This window comes from Trachemys scripta, chromosome 4 (assembly GCF_013100865.1).
Source record: "Trachemys scripta elegans isolate TJP31775 chromosome 4, CAS_Tse_1.0, whole genome shotgun sequence".
Classification (NCBI taxonomy): Eukaryota; Metazoa; Chordata; order Testudines; family Emydidae; genus Trachemys; species Trachemys scripta.
Genome location: NC_048301.1, coordinates 136233160 through 136253243, shown reverse-complemented (window position 1 = coordinate 136253243; position 20084 = coordinate 136233160). Strand labels below are relative to the sequence as shown.

The 20084-nt window shown below is 45.0% G+C and overlaps 1 protein-coding gene across 5 annotated transcripts in view; it reads left to right on the top strand.

The window, feature by feature from the left end:
* The window catches only part of LZTR1 (leucine zipper like transcription regulator 1), a 263713-nt gene extending 243827 nt beyond the window's left edge, over positions 1-19886 (top strand). For 3 of the 5 annotated variants that reach the window (XM_034767752.1, XM_034767754.1, XM_034767756.1), the window contains 2 exons: positions 6266-6346; positions 19325-19886. In XM_034767752.1, coding sequence (XP_034623643.1) covers positions 6266-6346; positions 19325-19441 — 198 coding nt within the window. In that variant the 3' untranslated portion in view covers positions 19442-19886. Of the gene's footprint in view, positions 1-6265; positions 6347-6452; positions 7281-19324 lie in introns of those variants that run through there. The other 2 variants (XM_034767755.1, XM_034767753.1) reach the window with 2 other exon arrangements.
* Positions 19887-20084: the final 198 nt, after the last annotated feature.

Below are 20084 nucleotides of genomic sequence, written 5' to 3'. Positions count from 1 at the left end.
TTAGGATCCTCGCTGTCTGTGACTTTCTGCCTAATTATTTAGTAGACCATCTTTGCCATCTGAATTTTCTTTTATTCACTTTAATTAAAAGAAAGAGGAAGTAGTGCAGGAGATTGATCTGGTGTTGGTCCATGCAAAGGTGGCAGGAGTAGAGCCCTAGAAAGGCTGTAAATCTATCTGACAGTCTATCTGAAATCAGACATGTATGTTTCATGTCTGGTGTGCTCAGGTGAAGCTCACACTCCATCACATTCATCTCCAGAGTATGCCATGATCAGCAATTGAGACTAAAGGCCTATCTGTCTTTCAAACTAGTGAGACTCTGACAGCACAGGCCCTGCTATCAGGCTGTCAAGGCAATAAAATCTGAGCCCACAATGACCCTCCTTGGCACAAAAACCCACTACTATTAAATGAGTGAAGACTTGGAACCTGGCTCCAGCCTCTTCACCGGCCTCAACTTGGGCTTCTAACAAGGGTTCCAGTGCCAGGTCTGTGCCTCAGGCAGCACTGACCTCCCCTATGAAGCATTCTCAGGCGTTCTCATCTGCATTGGCACTGGTAATGCAGATAAGTTTGACTCCCCAAATGGTATTAATTTCTGGACCCTTTTATTGAGAGAACATCCTCAGCTATTGAAGATCCTTCTGTGGCACCTGCTGCACCATCCTAGGGATATACACCATCTGCACAGAAGAAACAAGGGAAGGAAAGCATAGGTCTGGTTCTGGGGAAGTGAAGAAGGAAAGAAGAAAGCATCATAACCAATCTCATAGAAATTCCCCAGGGCTGATTTTGGAGAAGGTCTCAGCTCCTTAGTCGTCAATGGCCCTGCAACAGCTGCAGACTTCCCCAGTTCATGTTCCTGGTAATCTGTCAACTTTTCCCAAGACTAGTCAACTAGTCCCCACACAAGATTTTTGCTTCACTGGTGCACAATTTGGCTTTGGAACTTTCTCCTGATTCATCTCTGGAATTCCTGTTCAGTGATCCCCAGGATCTCCCTTTGGCTTCACTCAGGCTCCCTTTGAGTGAACCATCACCATCAGCCTTCATGCACCTCTTCTGTTCCGCAGAGCACTGTCTTCCATGATATCAGGAGTTCACAGATGTTGCTGTGGCCTTCCCTTCACAAAGCTTTAAGGGCACTACTTGGTGGTACTTGAACTGTGTGGTCTCTCCTGCATTAGGAAAGATAAAGGGTACTAAATCTGCTCCCTGGGCACAGAATTTCCTCACCCAGTAGGAAATCATATTTGTTGGGATCCATGTGTATTGCCAGTTACCAGGCAGCGACAAGACACTAACAGTATACCCTCTAGGATGCTATTGTTCTGAATTTGATTCCTAAAGATCAGAGTAAGGCAGCAAAGGATCTTGCCACTGAAGCAGAAGTATGGCCTGTCATTCCCCCCATGCAGCCTATGACACCTCTGCCCCTTGCAACAGAGCCACAGCCACAGAGATATTCATGAATTAAGTCCTAGACCTTACCCCAGAATCACAAGTGTGAATACAGCATTTGAAAGTTAAGGCCATTTTACTGAAAAAATCAACAAAACCTTAGAGGCTTTTGTGGTAAGATGAGGCCCTGAAATATAAACCCTTGTATCAGAGGCCTGGTATGAGACCTAAGGCTTGAACTAAAGTAATAGTCAAAACTTTGCTAACATAAAGCAAAGTTAAGCTGTGAGCCAGAGGCAGGCCCTGCTCACAGGAGCTGGCAAGAAGAAGGCTGATGTTGCAAATATACACATACCTAAAAGGTACTAAGCACTACTAATATAAACATGTGCCTGGACGGTACCAGAACATTCCAGTACTAGCACATGCCACATAGATAACAAGGAACATGCTGACCCATCCTAAAGACAGGGCAGGAGGATAACATGAAGGATACAGTTGTTTTGTTTGAACCAACATGTACAAAGTGAGAGGTGGCACCCTAACACATAGAGGGGTTGCAGGAGTGAAGGGTTCATCAGGAGTGAAGGGTTGTCTTGTCTGGCCTACGGGTCTGTGGTAAGTCCCGCCACTGACTGAGCCGGTCCATTGTCCGGGGGCACATATTCGTACTATGTCCTATAGAGTCTGTGGGAAACTATTACTATGCTTCATTTGACAATAAATCTGGCTGGATGCCTTTGAACCTCTGTGGTCATTGGAGGTTCTCTTGGGGTTTGCTGTGTCAGCTATCTGCACAGAGCCGGGGCAGCACTCAGAGGGAACACACACATGCAGCCGACTGTTATCAACATTGAACAGAGCAGAGCACCACACCAGTGACATCTGACGACATTGGTGTGGTGCTTGTATCGTTGGTCTCCAGACCTCAAGTTTGACACCCCAGTTGGGAGCCACATTCCAGTTTCTTGCACACTCTTCTCTTCATCTACCACCTCCACATCCTTTAGAGACTTTACAAAGCCAAGTCTGAAATCACATCAGACTGCTGGGTACTGAAGACTATACATCAAGGTTACTTCATACAGTTCTTCACTGGCCCCCCTTCACAGATCCTTCTCACAAGAGTTCATTCTGGGAGGAAGTCAACCTACGCTGACCAAACAAGCCACAGAAGAGGCTCCCCAGGAGTTCTGGTTTCTACTTGAGGTATTCCTTGATCTCCAGGAAGATGGATGGCCTCTGCCTGATACAAGACCTCAGAACACTGAAGAGACAGATCAGAACCTTCAAAATGAGGATGATCACTATGGCAGTGGTTCTCAACCAAGGGTCTGGGGCCCACTGGGGGGCCGCGAGCTGGTTTCAGGGGTCCATCAAGCAGGCCCAGCATTTGACTTGCTGGGGCCCTCGGCAGAAAGACAAAGCCCCACTGTATGGGGCTGAAGCCCAGGGCCCCAAGTCCCACCGCCCTGGGCTGACGCCGAAGCCTGAGCAACTAAGTTTTGTGGGACCCCTTATGATAGGGGACACCGGGTAATTGCTCTGCTTGCTACCCCATAATGCTGGTCCTGGCTTTTATATGCAGAAAAACAATTGTGGCACAGGTGGACCGTGGAGATTTTTTAGCATGTTGGGGGGCCTCAAAAAGAAAAAGGTTGAGAACCGCTGCTGGTTCGTCATCCCCCTCCCTATTCCAAAGAGACTGAAGGTGTATCTACATGAACATTGAGTTCTCAGCAAGCTGGAGTGAAAATCTACCCTGCACTAGTGTGCCACTCACTAAGTATTCATGTGGACCCTGCTGTTGTGCACTGAAAGTTCCCTGGCACACTTTGATCTACCCCACTTTGAAACAGGAGTAGATTAAAGTGCATTAGGGAACTTTTAGTATGTGTCAGCAGGATCCCTACAGATACTTACCCCACACTAGCATGCCGCACACTATGTTTTCACCCCAGCTTGCTGCAAATTAGTGCTCATATAGACAAGCCCTGATACATGATTCTTGATTTGAAGGACACCTACTTTCACAGACATAAAACAATCACATAGGAAATGCATGAAGTTTTGCATAGGAGAAAAGTTTTTACAATATAGCACTAAGAGTGTTTACTGACCGCCTGCTGTGGTGGCAACCCACCTAAGGAAAAGAGGAATATATGTTTTGTCATATCTATACAACTGACCTCTCAAAGCCAGATCATGGCAGGAGCTCTTCTGCTCTTTGGTCCTGACCTGCAAGACTTTGGGGCTCAAAATCAAGTGGAGCATGTTGAATTGTGCACTTATAAGAGCCTCACTTTTACTGGCATAGTCTGAGACTAACTTGTGGACAAGATGTTGCTGCCAGAGGACAGATTTCACAGTACCGGTCAAACTTTGCAAACCTTGTAATATCAGCTTTGCCAAATTATCTGGTTCTTTCTGAGTCTAATGGGACTTAGGCAGGAGTTAGGCATCTGGACACCCCTGGTGACACAGCAGTGTGCCTGCCCACAGGCAGTAAAATAGGCATCTAGGGAACTTTTACTGCAAATTCCTGAGCACCGAGTGAGTTCAGGCGCTTGCAGGGTTTGGCAGGGGGTTGTGCATCACCTTGGTGCTGAAAGTGGGACTTAGGTGCCTAAAATAGGGACTTAGGCACCTAATTCCTTTCATGCATTCAGGCCACGGTGACTAGACCAACATGAGTGGTCTCTGGAAACATTATTGTCTTGCCATCTCTTCTGCACGTAAACATCTGTGCTAAAATGCTTTTCTATCAAGGCAGAAAGGGTCACATTTTCTGTTCAACAATGGTCAGAAAGGAGGAGTCTCTCAGGGTCACATTCCTCCTGGACTGGAGCAAGAACTTTATACGTTCCTGCCAGTACCTCGTACCCTGAGAGAGGCTAAAAACTCTTGTCATTGCTCCAGAGTATCTCAGAGCGCTGGTATGCCAAGCTGTTGCATCCTCCCTTGAGCTACCATGTCACGTTCCGCTATCTCCTGACCTGCTATCTCAGGCTGGAAGAGAATTCTCCATCCAGATCTAGTATCCCTTCATCTGACTGCCGGGTTGATAGATTCTTAACCAACTCTGACCTGTCTTGTTCTGCGAGTGTGAGAAAGGTTCTTCAGTCTAAAAAACGTGTGACACACATGTGCTGTGTTCAAAGTGGAAGATATGCTCCACTTGGGCAATGGCTGAAGAACTGTTCTAGAGTGCTCCCTCCATTCTAGACCATTACCAAAAGGAGACCAGTCTGTTCAATGCATCCCCAAAAGTCCATCAGAATGCAAATTCTGTATGCCAACTCCATCTGCAAGGGTCTAGTGCGGTTGGGGGGTTCATTTCCCCCACACTCTGCAATCACACATTCCGTCTAAGGCTTTGCCAACATCTTTCTCTTGTGAGGGAGCCTCTTTCTGCATGGGACTTGGACTGGGTGCTAGCAAAGGTCATGGAACCCCACCTCTGAACCACTGGGGAACTGCTTTTTGGACTTGCAGCTTGGAGGGTCAGTCAGTTGCAGATTTAATGGTGACCTAGCTGTACACATAAGGCCGAGGGATTTCTATATCCACACCCAAACTTAATTGCTAAAATAGTGATGGATTTTCATATTAACCAGTCTGTATCCTTTCTGGTTTTCTTCCTCAAAACTCACACCACTCCCAGGGGATGTGAAAAGGGCACTCTGTTTCTGTCCGTAGAGAACTAAGCCCTTCTGAAATAGCACTAGGCTAATTTAGCATATGGGAAGAGGTACAAGGGACAGGTTATTTCTTCTCACAGGTTATCCAAGTGGATCACCTTGTCCATTTGTTTTTGTTATTCTTGGACTAAAGTTCCCTTGCCACTATGCATTAAAGCCATTTGTGTGGCATGTTCAAACTGGTGCCCAGTAGGGAGTTCTGTAGAGCACTCATTTAGAGTTCAGGTCACATCTTAGCAAGCACTGTTCCTTAATCTTGACCTCCTGTTTGGAGGCCGGGACTGGGAAAGTAGTGCTACAATTTCTCTTCAGATGCAAACTGCTCAGCCCGCCTTGCATCTCTGTGGGTACTGCTTGCTAATCTCCTGCAAATGGGACTGCACAGAGGACTTGGAAGAAGAAACTGATAACAGTTGTTCTTTGAGAGTTATCTTTCTGCATTCACACTTCCTGTCCCCATTCCATTCAGAGTTCTCATCATACTTTGGCACTTTGGTATAGAAGAAGAAGCCGAGGTGGTTGGGTACTGGACTTCCTTGTATAGGCTTAGTCGTTGAACATCAGTGTCAGTAGCTGGTGCTCATGCAGACCCAATGGACACTGATTTGGTAGAGGTTCCATCAGCAGATCATTGGGGGCGTCAAATTCACAAATGTGAATGCATAGAGGCAACTTTCAGTGAACAACAGTTACCATAAATGAACTATTTTTTCCTAAAGATCCTGGACCAGATCCTCTGCCCTGGTCCTGCTCATTTTTTGCTGCCCAGGTGGTGCAAAAGAGCCAAAATCCAGCCAACCAAGAATTTCCCTGGTAGAGGGAATCCTCAGTTGGTATAAAGTTAGCAGTGCCCCCTCCTACGTTGATTGCTCCCAACCCACAGCCTAGGATATAGCTTTCCCTTTGCCTGCACCAGTCTCATTCTGGCACCTGAGACAATCTGGCTCCATGCATAGCCTGAGTCATCTCCAGATTTCCATGAAAATTATCTTCTGACAAGAACCTCACACAACATCCAAAATCCAGTTCAGAATGGAAAGCTGGTGGCAACCTCAAGTATAGGGAAATGACCTTCTCTGCATAAAGTCAGCACTTGTCTGTGAGTTAGATTTTTATCAGAAGAAGAAAGAGAAGAGAGTTTTAACTTTGTTCTGCTCTAGATTTTAGAGGCAGCTGACAAGACACAGGCTCTGGACATGAAGAAGCACTGCCTACATATCATTGTTCACCAATTCACCAAGGTTGGTTGGATCTTCTCTGGGTTTCTGGGAATCTGCTGTCCTCTGTCACTACCGTGGCTGAGAGCAGCTTAATCTGGGCCTTCATTTAATTCTTCTTGCTCCACAGGACAGTTTGCTATGCTTATAACTGGACATTGTTACTGAGAGGCATACTGGGGACAATACCTGATTTTCTTTTCTTTTTTTATCTGAAAGACCAGCTTTTTGGAGACATGAAAATGTACCAAAACAGAGCAGATATTCAGAACTCCCACCATTTTCTTATCCTTTTCTTTCTGAGATATTAGCCATTCTGTGCCACACCAGTGCTGGGTTCTGACATGTATGACAAGATATGTTTGATATGTATTGAATGTACAAGCATCTCTCTCTCTCTCTGGCAATCATAAATGTGATGCTCAGTTTTCTGGTGAAGGAAGTACTGCCTGTGTGGTAGTGGTAATGGTAATATTACATGATTTCATAAAATATATCATTATGTTCTGGGCTGGATCTTCTGCAGCCTCCATATTTGTGAAACTTAAATATGGATTATTGTATTAAATAGTGATAAAATGTCAAAAGACTGAAATTCAAATCCCCTGTTAGTTTGTGTCATATGATATGTGGTCCCTTATTGATGGGAATATTGTTATCCAATACATTGTCTATCCAAACAAAGAACCCCAACCACCCAGAAGCAGAGCAGACCTTGGCCTGAAAGGTGAACATTTTAGAAAGTTATGAGCAAATGAAAACAGGAGTTAGAATGGAAAACCGCACTAATTCTTCTCTACCTTTGATTCTAGTCTTGCACTGACTTCCCTTCTCCACTGAAGATCTTGTCTCTTTTTTTTTTTTTTTTAAGGAGAGACCAGTTGCTATTCAGCATGAGCTTCCACTTCTACCCCTCCCCCTCTTTTGTTCCCATCCTGTACCATCTCTCCCTACATCCCAGTCTTCAACTCAGCAATATGTCTCCTGCTTTCTTTCTCTAACCCCGCACCCAGCACCTTTGACCTACTCTTTTCTCAAAGGTAGATCTCCCTCACTGATCTCATCCTTCCACCTCCCCCTCAACCACTCTGTCTCCAACATACCATCTCCTTTATTGTTAAAAAAACACCCTTGATTCCCTCCTGCACTTCTTCTCCAACTGCTGTCCCATCTCACTCCTTCCTTTTGCTGCTGAAGCACATAGTTTACTTCTTTTGTCTCATCATCTCCATCTTCATTCTTAATCCCCTACAATCTGGCATCTGTACCTCCACTGGATGCCCTCAACGAAGTCACTGATGACCTCTTCCTGGCCAAATCCCAAGACCACTCTGCCTCTCTCATCCTCCTCAGTCTTACACTTACAACCATTAACTCAGCTGATCCAGTCCCTCCTCCTAGTGATTCTCCTTCCTTGGCTTTATAGGGCTTGTTTACATGATAAAGTTGCCCCAGTTTAACTGATGGTGTGAATTTCAATAGATTCAGTTAACCTGATATGGACACTATTCAGTTTAAGAGTGGCTTTTTATGCTAATAATCTGAATAGGAACAGGCTTAGGGCATGGCTACACTTGCAGCTGTAGAGCACTGGGAGTTAAACCAACCTTCGGAGACTGCAGCAGGGAAAATGCTGTTGAGTGTTTACACTCTCAGCTGGAAGCGCACTGGCTTGGCCACATTAGCAACTCTTGCAACGCCACAAAGAACAGTGCATTGTGATAGTTATCCCAGCATGCAAGTGGCTGCAACGTGCTTTTCAAATGTGGGGGGTGGGATGGACAGGGAGTGTGTTGTGTATATGTGGAGGGAGAGAAAGTGGGTTTTTGGGGGTCTGAGAGCATGTCAGCATGGTGTCTTGTAAGTTCAGACAGCAGCAGACCTCCCTTCCCCTCCTCCCCCCCAACTCAAACCAAGCAGCATTCCTCAGTAATGGTTCCTTTGTCTCAGAACAGATAAGCAGCCAGCTGTCAGAAACGGAGCTTTGAAAGGGCATATCCACATTCCTACAGCGAGTTCAAAACAATGACAAGAGTGGCCACTTGACTTAAGGGGATTATGAGAAGTTTCCGGAGGTCAATCAGAGCGCAGTAATGCAACACCTCGTTCACACTGGCGCCGCTGTGCTTCAGTGGGAGCGCAGCAAACGTTATTCCACTCGCCGAGGTGGAGTACCAGCAACGCTGTAGCCACGGAGTCAGAGCGCTCTACATGCCTTGCCAGTGTGGACGGGTAGTGAGCTAGTGCGCCCGGGACTCCTTTATTGCGCTGTAACTCGCAAGTGTAGCCAAGCCGTTAGTTCAACCAAAATGAGACACTATTAAATTGGAGCAAGAGTGTCCACATAGGGGGTTGCACTAATTTAACTTAAACCAATGCAATTTACCCATGTAGACAATGCCTTGGACTTTGGGCTCTTCTGGTTCTCATCTTACACCCCCAACCACTCTTTCAGTGGCTACTTCGTGGACTCTGTCTCTCTTTCAGGGTCTGTCAGAGCTACATTCTTGGCCCGCTCCTCTTCTCTTCTCGCTCCCTGTCTCTGTACAACTTCATCTGGTTACACAACTTTAGCTGTGGCATCTCTGGTGACGATTCACAAATTCATTTCTCCACTCCCAAGCTTTACCCAGTCAATTATTTCTGATTGCCTCTCTGACATCCCTTCCTGAATTTCTAAGTGTCAGCAAAATCAGCATGACTAAAACTGAGCTCCTTCCCTTTCTCCTGAAGCCCTCTCCTCTCTCTCCCTTTGCTGTCAAGGTTGCTTTCTCTTTTCTCTTTGTGCTGCAGTATCTCATCCCTCGTATTACTTTGGATTCCTCTTCTCTGTCCCTCCACTGCACCCCAAATTGAAGCTATCACTAAATCCTGCTAGATTGCCTCACAGGCCTAAAACCTGCTCATCCCTCTCCATTCTCACCTTGAAATCCACAGGGTTCCATTCTTGCTATTGTCATCTCTCCCTTAACTTCTGCAACAGCATCCTGTCTGGCCTGCCTGACACCCACGTCCATCCAAAATGCCTTCCTTGCCTGCCATTCTGATAGCATCAAGCCTTTGGCTGGCTTTCCTCTCCATTTCTACAGCAAAACCAAGCTCTTTGTCTTCTCGTTAAGGCCTTGCACAGCCTGATTCCCACATATGCCCACAGATCTTTCTTCTCCCCATCTTTACTGTGCTCAAACTGCCTGATTCACTAAGTCCTTGGCATCCTTTCCCCACTCCCGCCTCCCTGGCTTTCCCCAGATGGCTCCCTACACACACAGGTCCCTCCCTGACCTGCTCTGCAGGACCTCCACCTTCTCCTCCTTCAAGTCCCTCCATTAAAACAGACTACTTCCAACAAGCCTGCAAACGCTAGTCCTCCCTACAGAGGTGTGGTCACATTTCCTGGGTAAAGAACTCATGGAGCTAACAAGAATGTTATTCTTCAATGCACATTCTTGCTGCTTGTTGCCTCACCCCTCCATCCCCTTACAGACTTTGTAATAACATCCTGAGAGTTGGCACTACTGGCGGAGTAAGGGAGCATAAGGCCCCAGCCCATGCACAGTCATGCAGTACCTCCCTAGATCTTGAGTCTGGGCACAGGGGAAAGAGCAGGGGCAGCAGAGATGGCTGGACACAATGGGAGGAGTATGCTGCATCTGCTAATGGGTGATGCACAGCCTGGAGGGGAGTGTGCAGCAATACAGGAGTTCTGAAAGGATTGTGAGTTACCTGAATGTAAGAGTTATTGATCAGGGAGTATAGCTTAGTGGGAGGGCACTCACTGAGAAGGTGACCCATGCTCTAGTGATTCTTTAATTGTTTATCCAGAGTGGAATAGCTTTATCAGGAGAGACTGAGGAAGGCCCACATCAAAATGTCCCATAGCCCAGTAGTTAGAGCAGGGGTAGGCAACCTATGGCACGCGTGCTGATTTTCAGTGGTACTCACACTGCCCGGGTCCTGGCCACCGGTCCAGGGGGCTCTGCATTTTAATTTAATTTTAAATGAAGCTTCTTAAACATTTTAAAAACCTTATTTATTTTACATACAACAATAGTTTAGTTATATATTATAGACTTATAGAAAGAGACCTTCTAAAAACATTCAAATGTGTACAGGCATGCGTAATACATTTTAAATCAGAGTGATAAATGAAGACTCGGCACACCACTTCTGAAAGGTTGCCGACCCCTGAGTTAGAGCCTGCACCTGAGAGGTGGGAGACCATCCTCTGCATGAAGGGGGAATTGACCCTGTGTTTCCCACATCCCAGGTGAGCACGCTAGTCACTGGGCTAAAAGTTACATGGTGGGCCCCTCCTCCTGTGTTTCTTGCAAAAAAGCAGCTTAGGTGCCTGAGTCCAGAAGAAGGTTCCTACCTGTGAATCATTAGCAGAGATAGGCACCTCCCTGCAGTATGGACTTAAGTGCCTAACTTTGTAAGAGGGGCGGGGATTAGAATACACCTTTCTCCTCATGATCTCCCATTGGCTAATTGAAGCAGCTTCTGGCTCACCATGCTGGCTTTTGGATCCTGCTCTTAGGCACCTAGATCTCCCCATGTCTCATATTGGCACCTGATTCAGGCTCTGTGAATCCCTGTGATATTCTAGATGCCCAAAAGTTAGGCATGGCAATGCTCGGCATCACAATGCCTAACTCCCAGTTCCACTCAGATACTGCATCTTGCCATTGCATTAGCCAAACTTTGTCTGACGGAAGAGTTCTGGGAATGCAGGTTTTTCAGCTAGGATAGTATGGGTGCTGTGGTTGATAACACTAGATAGAAAGGCCTGATTTTTAGTACCTAGATAAGCATTAAACATATACCTATTTTATCCATATACAAACAAGCATAAGCTTACACACCCCTCCCCCCAAGTTTGACTTGCCTGTGACTAGGTAAGCATACTTCAGCTACATACCACATGCAAATTGCAGGGCTCATGACCTGAGGTCAGGTCAGAATTGAAAACCTGCTACCGCTATCAGAGCCGGCTCCAGCGTTTTTGCCGCCCCAAGCAGCGCGGGGGGGGGGAGGGGGGGGAAGCTGCGATCGGCGGCACTTCATTCTTCAGTGGCAATTCGGCGGCAGGTCCTTCCCTCCAAGAGGGACCAAGGGACTTGCCGCCAAAGACCCAGATGTGCCGCCCCTTTCCGTTGGCTGCCCCAAGCATCTGTTTGCTGCGCTGGTGCCTGGAGCCGGCCCTGAGCGCTATGATCATAAGCGGTACAACCTGTACTGGTCAACGCCGAGTGCTGGGCAGTGGTTAATAAATCAAGAAACCTCAGGAAGCGCCAACCGCTTCGGGCTGATGAGCGCCTGAGGAGAGTAGTGGAACCCTTGATGGAGGAAATGCAATCAAAAGGCAGATGAGCAAATTCACTCAGTGTTTTTACCAATGATAGCCACACAGGACAGATTGGGCCATTCAGCTGTGGCTGATAACCAGTCTAGGAGTGGAGCCCTGAAAGGTAGGTAGATGGATGATCTCTTCTGCACTGGCAACTCCTGCAGCATAGCTGATTCCAAATGTATCGACTCCCATCCTTCCTTTGGTTCAAACCAGTGAAGTCAAGAGGGAGACACTGACACATGGGCAAAGCAGCGCCTTCTTATCAACTACCCAGGCTATTGCAGCCACATTACATGGAGAGGACATTCCATCCTTGCTGGCAACATGAACACAACACAGAAGGTAGCAGTTACGGGTTATAAGCTCTCACTTGATTGGCATAGAGGAGGGCGCCACAGGTCATCTTTGATGGTGGAAAGAATCACTGCGTTCCATTGGTCAGCCACCACCCACCACAAAGCCAGGCAGCCCCCAGAAAGTTAGAACCACCACAGTCTGTCCACCTCCTGGGGTGCATGGGGCTAGACCAAAAGTTGAAAGTTAGACGGAAATCTGGCACCTGGCAAAAATAAGAAACCAAGAACTTTCTGGATTGGAAGCTGGAATGTCAGGACCGTGTGTCTGGGATTGACAGATGATGATAACCTACAATACACAAAAGAGAGTCCTGTGGCACCTTTAAGACTAACAGAAGTATTGGGAGCATAAGCTTTCGTGGGTAAGAACAAATGGGTAAAGCTCCTAGAGACACCAATCGGGAAATCAGAGCATATCATTTAACTTAAACTTCAGACGACCATCGGCTCGGTGAACATCATTAGTGCCTATGCACCAGTACTCAAATCTAGCCCCGAGGAGAAGGATACATTTTACAACTCTTTGGATCAAGTCGTCAAAAGAATACCATCAACTGAGCAACTTTTCCACCTTGGTAACTTTAATACAAGAGTCGGCGCAGACAACAACTCATGGCCAGATTGCCTAGGACATTTTGGCATTGGCAAGATGAATGAGAATGCCCAACAACTTCTTGAATTCTGCGCCCAAAACCAAATCCGCATTTCCAATTCATATTTTACAGGAAAAGATTGCCACAAAGCATCATGGCGACATCGGCAATCAGGTCTCTGGCACCAATTAGACCTTGTTATCGTCAGGAGGAAAGACCTACCCTTAGTGCAGAACACTCGCACATTCCACAGTGCTGATTGTGACACTGACCACTCCTTGATTATTCGCAAAGTGAAGATTACAGCCAAGAAACTACATAGAGCAAAACCTAAGAGCAAGCCCAAAGTTAATGCTATTGACACCAAAAACCAGAGGAAATGCCAGGAGTTTGTGAATGCTTTTGAACTTAGCATGCATGGGAAGTCATTACCAGAGAATGCAGAGGAATTTGGGGAAGATTTAAGAACAACAATCCATGAAACAGCTTGAGCTACATTTCGGGGGAAGAGTCCATCAAAAAAGGACTGGTTTTAAAAAAATGAAGTGGAACTATTACCTCTCATCAACATTAAGAACACAGCCTATCTGGAACACAACAAGAAGCCAATAGAGAGCACCAAAGTGAGACTTCAGCATGCAAAAGCTGAGGTGCAGCGAGCAAGCAGACACTGTGCAAATCATTACTGGATCAAGCTCTGTGAAGAGATACATACAGCCTCAGACACAGGAAACCTCAAAGTCATGTATGAAGAAAGTTCTAGGTCCTACTGTCAACAAGGTTGCTCCTCTCAAATTGCACAGCAGTGAAATCATTACAGATAAAAGCAAGCACTTGTCTTGTTGGGTTGTACACTATTCAGAGCTATATGCACAAGAAAGAAACATCACCAGCAAATCACTGGACCAAATACCAACTCTACAGGTCATGCCAGAGCTAGATGTGGAGCCCATTGTAGAAGAACTAAGCAGGGCCATTGATTTGCTATCAAGTGGCAAGGCTCCTGGAAAAGATGGCATCCCAGTGGAAATCCTCAAGTATGGGAAAGACAGCCTATTACCATATCTTCATCAGCTGCTATTTAAATGCTGGAAAGAGGGTGAGGTACCACAAGAGATGCACGACACAAACATCGTCACTTTGTATAAAAATAAAGGCGAAAAGGGTGATGCAACAACTACAGAGGTATCTCGCTACTAAGTGTAGCAGGAAAAGCCTTCACAAAAGTCTTCTTAGTGTGCCTACAACAGCTAGCAAATCGTGTCTACCCTGAATCACAGTGTGGATTCAGGGCTGGAAGATCAACTATAGACATGATATTTTCTCTGCGATAACTCCAAGAAAAGTACAGAGAGCAAAACCTAGCATTGTACATCACCTTTGTGGACCTAACCAAAGCATTCGACACAGTCAGCAGAGTAGGTCTATTTGCAATACTAGAAAAGATAGGATGCCCATCAACCCTGTTAAGTCTTATATGTTGATTCCACAATAAAATGAGAGCAGCTGTCCAGTTTGACGGGTCCACCTCCGACAGTTTTGAGATGAAAAGCGGAGTGAAGCAAGGATGTGTTCTTGCCCCTACATTCTTTGGAATCTTCTTCTCGGTACTCTTGAACTGTGTGTTTAAGGACATGAAAGATAGAGTGTATCTCCACACAAGATCAGATGGCAAACTCTTCAAGCTGTCCCAACTGAAATCGAAGACCAAAGTCAAAAAGGTGCTAATCAAGGAACTTCTATTCACTGATGATGATGCCCTGTTAGCCCACAATGAAGATCTACTACAAGAACTCATAGACCTCCTTTCAAGTGTCTGTCAGGCATTTGCTCTCACTATCAGCATCAAGAAAATGGTTGTATTAGGACAGGGGGTTCCACAAGATCCTTCAATTACCTTAAATGCAAATCAGCTAGAAGTAGTGCAAAAGTTCAGCTATTTAGCTTCTACAGTGACCACCAACCTCTCACAGGATGAAGAACTAAATGTTCGCATTGGAAAGGCAGCCACCACCTTTAGCAGACTAACTAAAAGAGCATGAAACAACTCAAAGCTTACCATCAAGACCAAAATGCTAGTGTACCAAGCCTGCATCCTCAGCACTCTCATGTATGGTGGGGAAACATGGACAACTTATGCTCATCAGGAGAAAAGGTTAAACAGTTTCCACCTACACTGTTTACACCACATACTCAACACCAAATGGCAATTAAAGTCTCCAATGCAGAGGTTCTTCAAAGGGCAAAGTTACCAAGTGTAACAGCCCTGCTCAAGCAAAGACAACTGCGCTGGTTGGGCCATCTGAGTAGGTTGGAAAATGGACACATACCCAAGGACATGCTACACGGGGAGCTGTTGGAGGGAACAAGAACAACAGGACGTCCCAAGCTTCGCTATAAAGACACATGCAAGCAAGATATGAAGGAATTTGGAATTGATCCTAACCAACGGGAAGTCTTGGCAAGTGACGGTAACAAGTGGCGCCATCGTCTCCATCAGAGTATCAAAGTCCATGACAGAAGTTGGTTCTTACAGCTTGAAGAGAAAAGAGCCTGTAGGAAGGAAGCAGTTCCCAACCAAGATACAGACATTTGCAATAACTGCCAAAGATTTTGCAAATCTCAGATTGGATTATTCAGTCACATGAGACATTGCAAATCATCTACATCATAGGCTGCAATTCCCACCGTCTCTCGCAGACGAAAAATTGCCAACATGTCTAATCTGGCAAATTTATATGGCTCCTGTCACGTTAGTATCTGAGCTCCTAATAGTCTTTACTATATTTATCCTCCCAACGTTCCCCTGAGGTAAGGAAGCACTGTAAACTCCAGTTCATAGATGGGAAACAAGGGCACAGAGAGCTAGATCCACAAAGGGAATTAAGTGTGTAACTCCCACTGCAGATGGCAATGTCCAACTTTTAGGTACCAGTGAGATCAGCAACCCCCACTCAGCTACTTCCTAACACTGTAGGCACTTGAGTTTCTGTCAGAAGGCATGCACAAAACCACTGAAATCACCAAGCTGCTCAGAGCCCTCTCTTACACTTAAACCCTGGTGGATTCACAAATGAGGCGTTCCCCAATCTGGTAAGACTCTGAGCATGTCTAAGCTGCACAAAGGACATTTGTAACTCTGTGGGCATGTACCCAATGCCCAGAGTTGGGAGCGCTCAGTTGGGATAGAGAAGATTTGTTTTCAAATCCTTGCGCTGCCTGATTTGGATCAGGGACTTGTACCCAGGCCCCACACATGCAAGGGGTGTGTTTTAATCATTCAGCTATTGCCTGCTCTTGGATGGGGCTTGCTTAGTGTCTCCTGTTAAAGCTGTTCCACTTTGTATTAAATAATTAACGATTCATTGGAACAGGGAAGAGCTTGACAATAGCTCAGTGACTAAGGCACTGACCTAGGACAAGTCCCTGTTCCAATGAATATTTCATTATTTATATGAAGTGGACATGTCCAACAGGAGAGGCAGTAGCACGCTCATCCCAGAATAAACTCACCTGGCATGTGGGAAAATCAAGATCACAAACCTGCTCTGAATCAGGCATAAGGGCAGTTTGAAAACTGGTCTCCTGCATCAGGGCTGAGTGCCACAGCCAGTGGGCAGCTATGGTTAGTTTCTCTTGCTCCTTTTTCCTGAGAAGGGGCTGGCCTAGCTAAGACACGTAGCTGCAAGAGAGGGTTCACAGCTGAGAATCCCAAATGCAGCTAGGCGCCCCCCTCAGGCCCAGAGCTAGGCATTTAACTGCCTTGGCTTTTTCTGCTTACTGGCTTAGCAAGGCTCCTCGCTCAGCTGTCTCTCTCTCCAGGCATTGTATAGGGAGCCTGGGCACCTGACTCAAGACTAAGGATTCTACTGCGAGGCAGTGTACCTAAAAGTCCCTTTGTCAATCTATCCCCGAGAGACTAAGGACCAGATATATAAAGGTATTTAGGTGCCTAAGGTGCAGATAGATACAGAATGGGATTTTCAGATGTGCCTGAGCATGTTAGGCGTCTAGCTCTCATTGAAGTGAATGGCACCGAATCTATTTAGGTGCTTTTGAAAATGCCACTGGCAGAAACTTAGGCATATAGGAAATTTTATTAGGCTAGGTCTATACTACCTGCCTGAATCGGCGGGTAGAAATCGACCTCTCGGGGATCGATTTATCGCGTCCCGTTGGGACGCGACAATCGATCCCCGAATCGGCGCTCTTACTCCACCAGCGGAGGTGGTAGTAAGCACCGCCGACAGAAAGCCGCAGAAGTCGATTTTGCCGCCGTCCTCACAACGGGGTAAGTCGGCTGCGATACGTCGAATTCAGCTACACTATTCACGTAGCTGAATTTGCGTATCTTAAATCGACTCCCCCCTGTAGTGTAGATGTACCCTTAGCAAAAATGTAGGTAGCTATGGACTTTGGGCAGCAGCTGAGTAGAGGGTAAGAATCTCAAGGACACTCGCATTTTTTATTTAAGCCCCTAGAATGGCAGTTAGGCACCGAAGTCCCTTTGTGGATCTAGCCCTAGATGCCTACATGCACCTTTAGGTACGTAAATGTCTTTGGAAATCTGGCCCTGAGGGACTTACCCACAGTCACATATGGATCTGTAACCAAACAGGGCTGTCCCTTCTGTCCACTAAGTGCACCTCGCTTGCACACCTACCTAGGTACTGTCAGGCCCAAAATAAGGGAGAGGGTGTTTGTTTCTATCATCTTTGCATTCTTTCCATTCAAAAAACTGAACTGCATCAGGGAAGAACAAAAGACCAAAATGACACAATTGACCACTGCATACAAGTAATATTTAAAATGTATGATCTCTGAAAAAAATACAGAAATATTGAAGAATCTGGAAAGACATAATCTATGCTAGAATTAACCTAATGGATTCAGCATTCCATGTTCTACATTTCCATTTGGAAATGAGATTATACAATAGGTTCTGGCAGTCGTAGAGTGTTTATCCGGCTGCGTTTACTGCTGTGCAAAATGTCTTATTTTAATGCAGTGTCATGGTCTTGAGTGGATATAAAGCAGATATCCGCAGATTTGCAGGGCTGTAGTCTTGACTTTCTTGTGGTAGACCTGATCAGTAACAAGTAACTTGAAACTAATGTTGTGACCTGTGTTGCACTGTGGCCAGAAAAATGAACAAAATGCATCATTTCAGAAAATGTTTGAGCTCTGACATTTTGTTAAATTTCTGTCATTGTTGCTAATTTTTTTCTTTTAATTATGTTTTGTAAATTAAAAACTGTCTGATTCTAGGGACAGGCTCATCAAATTATCATTGAAAGACTGAGTGCTAGGGAAGGAGAATACCTGCAGCTTTCAAGAAATCCAAATGCTGTAATGTTTATGTTGTGTTTCGGAGGTTTTGGTATGTAACTTTTTGCTCAGCACGATATGAACATGTGGCCCTTACAGTCTCCTTCAGCTCTGTTGACGGGTTAAGGGTTGCTGTTCCCTATTCAGAATATCAGAGAAAAAGAATATTAACTGGAGAGCTGACTATATTGTTGTAATACTTTGGGCAAGGTTATACATTAGTCTCCCAGTGTGTGTCAGGTTTATACAAATGCCTAATAAAACTCTTTTTTGTTTATACTCTGACATAGTTCTGTGTCTTTGCCCTTGGTCTTAATCCTATCTCAATGCAATATGCTCTTGGGTGCAGGTGCCTAATTCCCACTAATGTTAATGGGATCTGTCCTTCCATCCCCTGCACATTGTCTACTGCCCCTTATTTTGGACATATAACTTTGTGTACTGATTTCTTTCCAGAAGTGGCCTGATTCATCTGCTTCATTTCAGTGTTATACTAGATGCACAAAATGCTTTTGTTTCTTCACTACAGACACTGGACCTACAAAAATAGGAGGAAATATTATTAAGCAAGTAAAAAAAGATATCCAAATAGTCTCCATTTATTGGGCTAAAATATAAGGTAAAATAGGGATGTTTCTCAAGGTCAGAAAATGGCTCTTCAGAGAAAACTTGGGTTTGTGTGAAATCTCCGTTCAGTCTGATGCTGTCAGAAAATAAACATTATTATAGAGCAATTGGTAAGCTAAGCTTCAATGCACATGTTGATTATTGGTTCTCATGGCATTCTTTAACTGCTTGAAAGACCCAGGCAAAAATATCATGTGCACTAAATAGAGCAGTACTTTGAGCTACTTCTCAGGGCACAGCAGAATAGAGTCGATAGATTATTTGCACAAATCCTGAGCTGCCAGTTCTAGTGGATCTGAATGTCAGCAGAAATACAAAGGGCATGAATTTCAAAGCTGTTTAGGTGCCTAAGGTATGTTTTAGCCTGCACTAGTTTGCATCCTGTATATTAATTATGGAATCATTATTATGAATAATTATTGTCATTCTTGTGTCAGATTTCCTGACATACCTTCAACTCCATCCCATTGCAAAGGCGGTCTAAAACCAGAAGACAAGAAAGGAGAATTATTATTTTACATAGAAACTACAGTTGTGGTGATTTTCATGGAGCTTTGCAGCCTGGTTCTGTGTGTTTGTCATTTTACTAGTAACATGACAATATAGACACAATGGAATATCACTGGATTTCACTAACCTGTATATTCTAGTATGGGTCGGTTGGGATTAATCAGTGATATTTAAACTAATGGTTTTAATTTTTTTCCTTTTCTGTGTATTTTTCTGTTTGTTTTTGTTTTCCCTGAAGGTCTCCAAGTTGCCAAACCTGCGATCCCTCAGTCAGCCGCTCCTTCTTGACATCATAGAATCATTAGCCAATCACATATCAGACAAGCAATGTGCAGAGCTGGGTTCAGACATATAAAACACTTCCAGGCCTCTTTCATTTGTTCCTCAAAGGGCTGCACTTTACAGCTGAATCCCTCTATACTGAGCTGCTCAGAATGTCAACACAATAAAGCAGAAGACCTGTGAAGAGCATGAAAATCTGAACTATTGCACTCTTGTGGATTTGCGTGGCTTACATCTGTGTATTTGGGGCAGAAGCTGGTCTCAGCCATACCAAGGTAAAATTGAAATAACTGGGGGCAATGAGTTTATTCCAGATTTACCTTAGTGTAACTGAGTTCAGAATCTGGCCTATTGCTTTTCTTTTGTAAAATATAAACAGTAATGGATAAAAGGATCATTAATATTATGAAACACAACATTTACTGAAACCTATTTAAAGGTCTTTATCATAACAAGATCCAGTGGCTGGAAGTTGAAGTCAGCAATAATTAAATTGGAAATAAAATGCACAATTTTAACAGTTAATTGATAATTGGCCCAGAATACAAAGGCTTTCTATAGATTCTCCATCACTTGGAATCTTTAAATCTACATTGAGTGTCTTTCTAAAAAGATAAGCTTTTATTCAACCACCTTATTGGGCTGGATACCGGAAGCGTGAAATTCTCGGGCCAGTGTTTTGCAGGAGGCCAGACTAAGATAATCATAATGGCCCC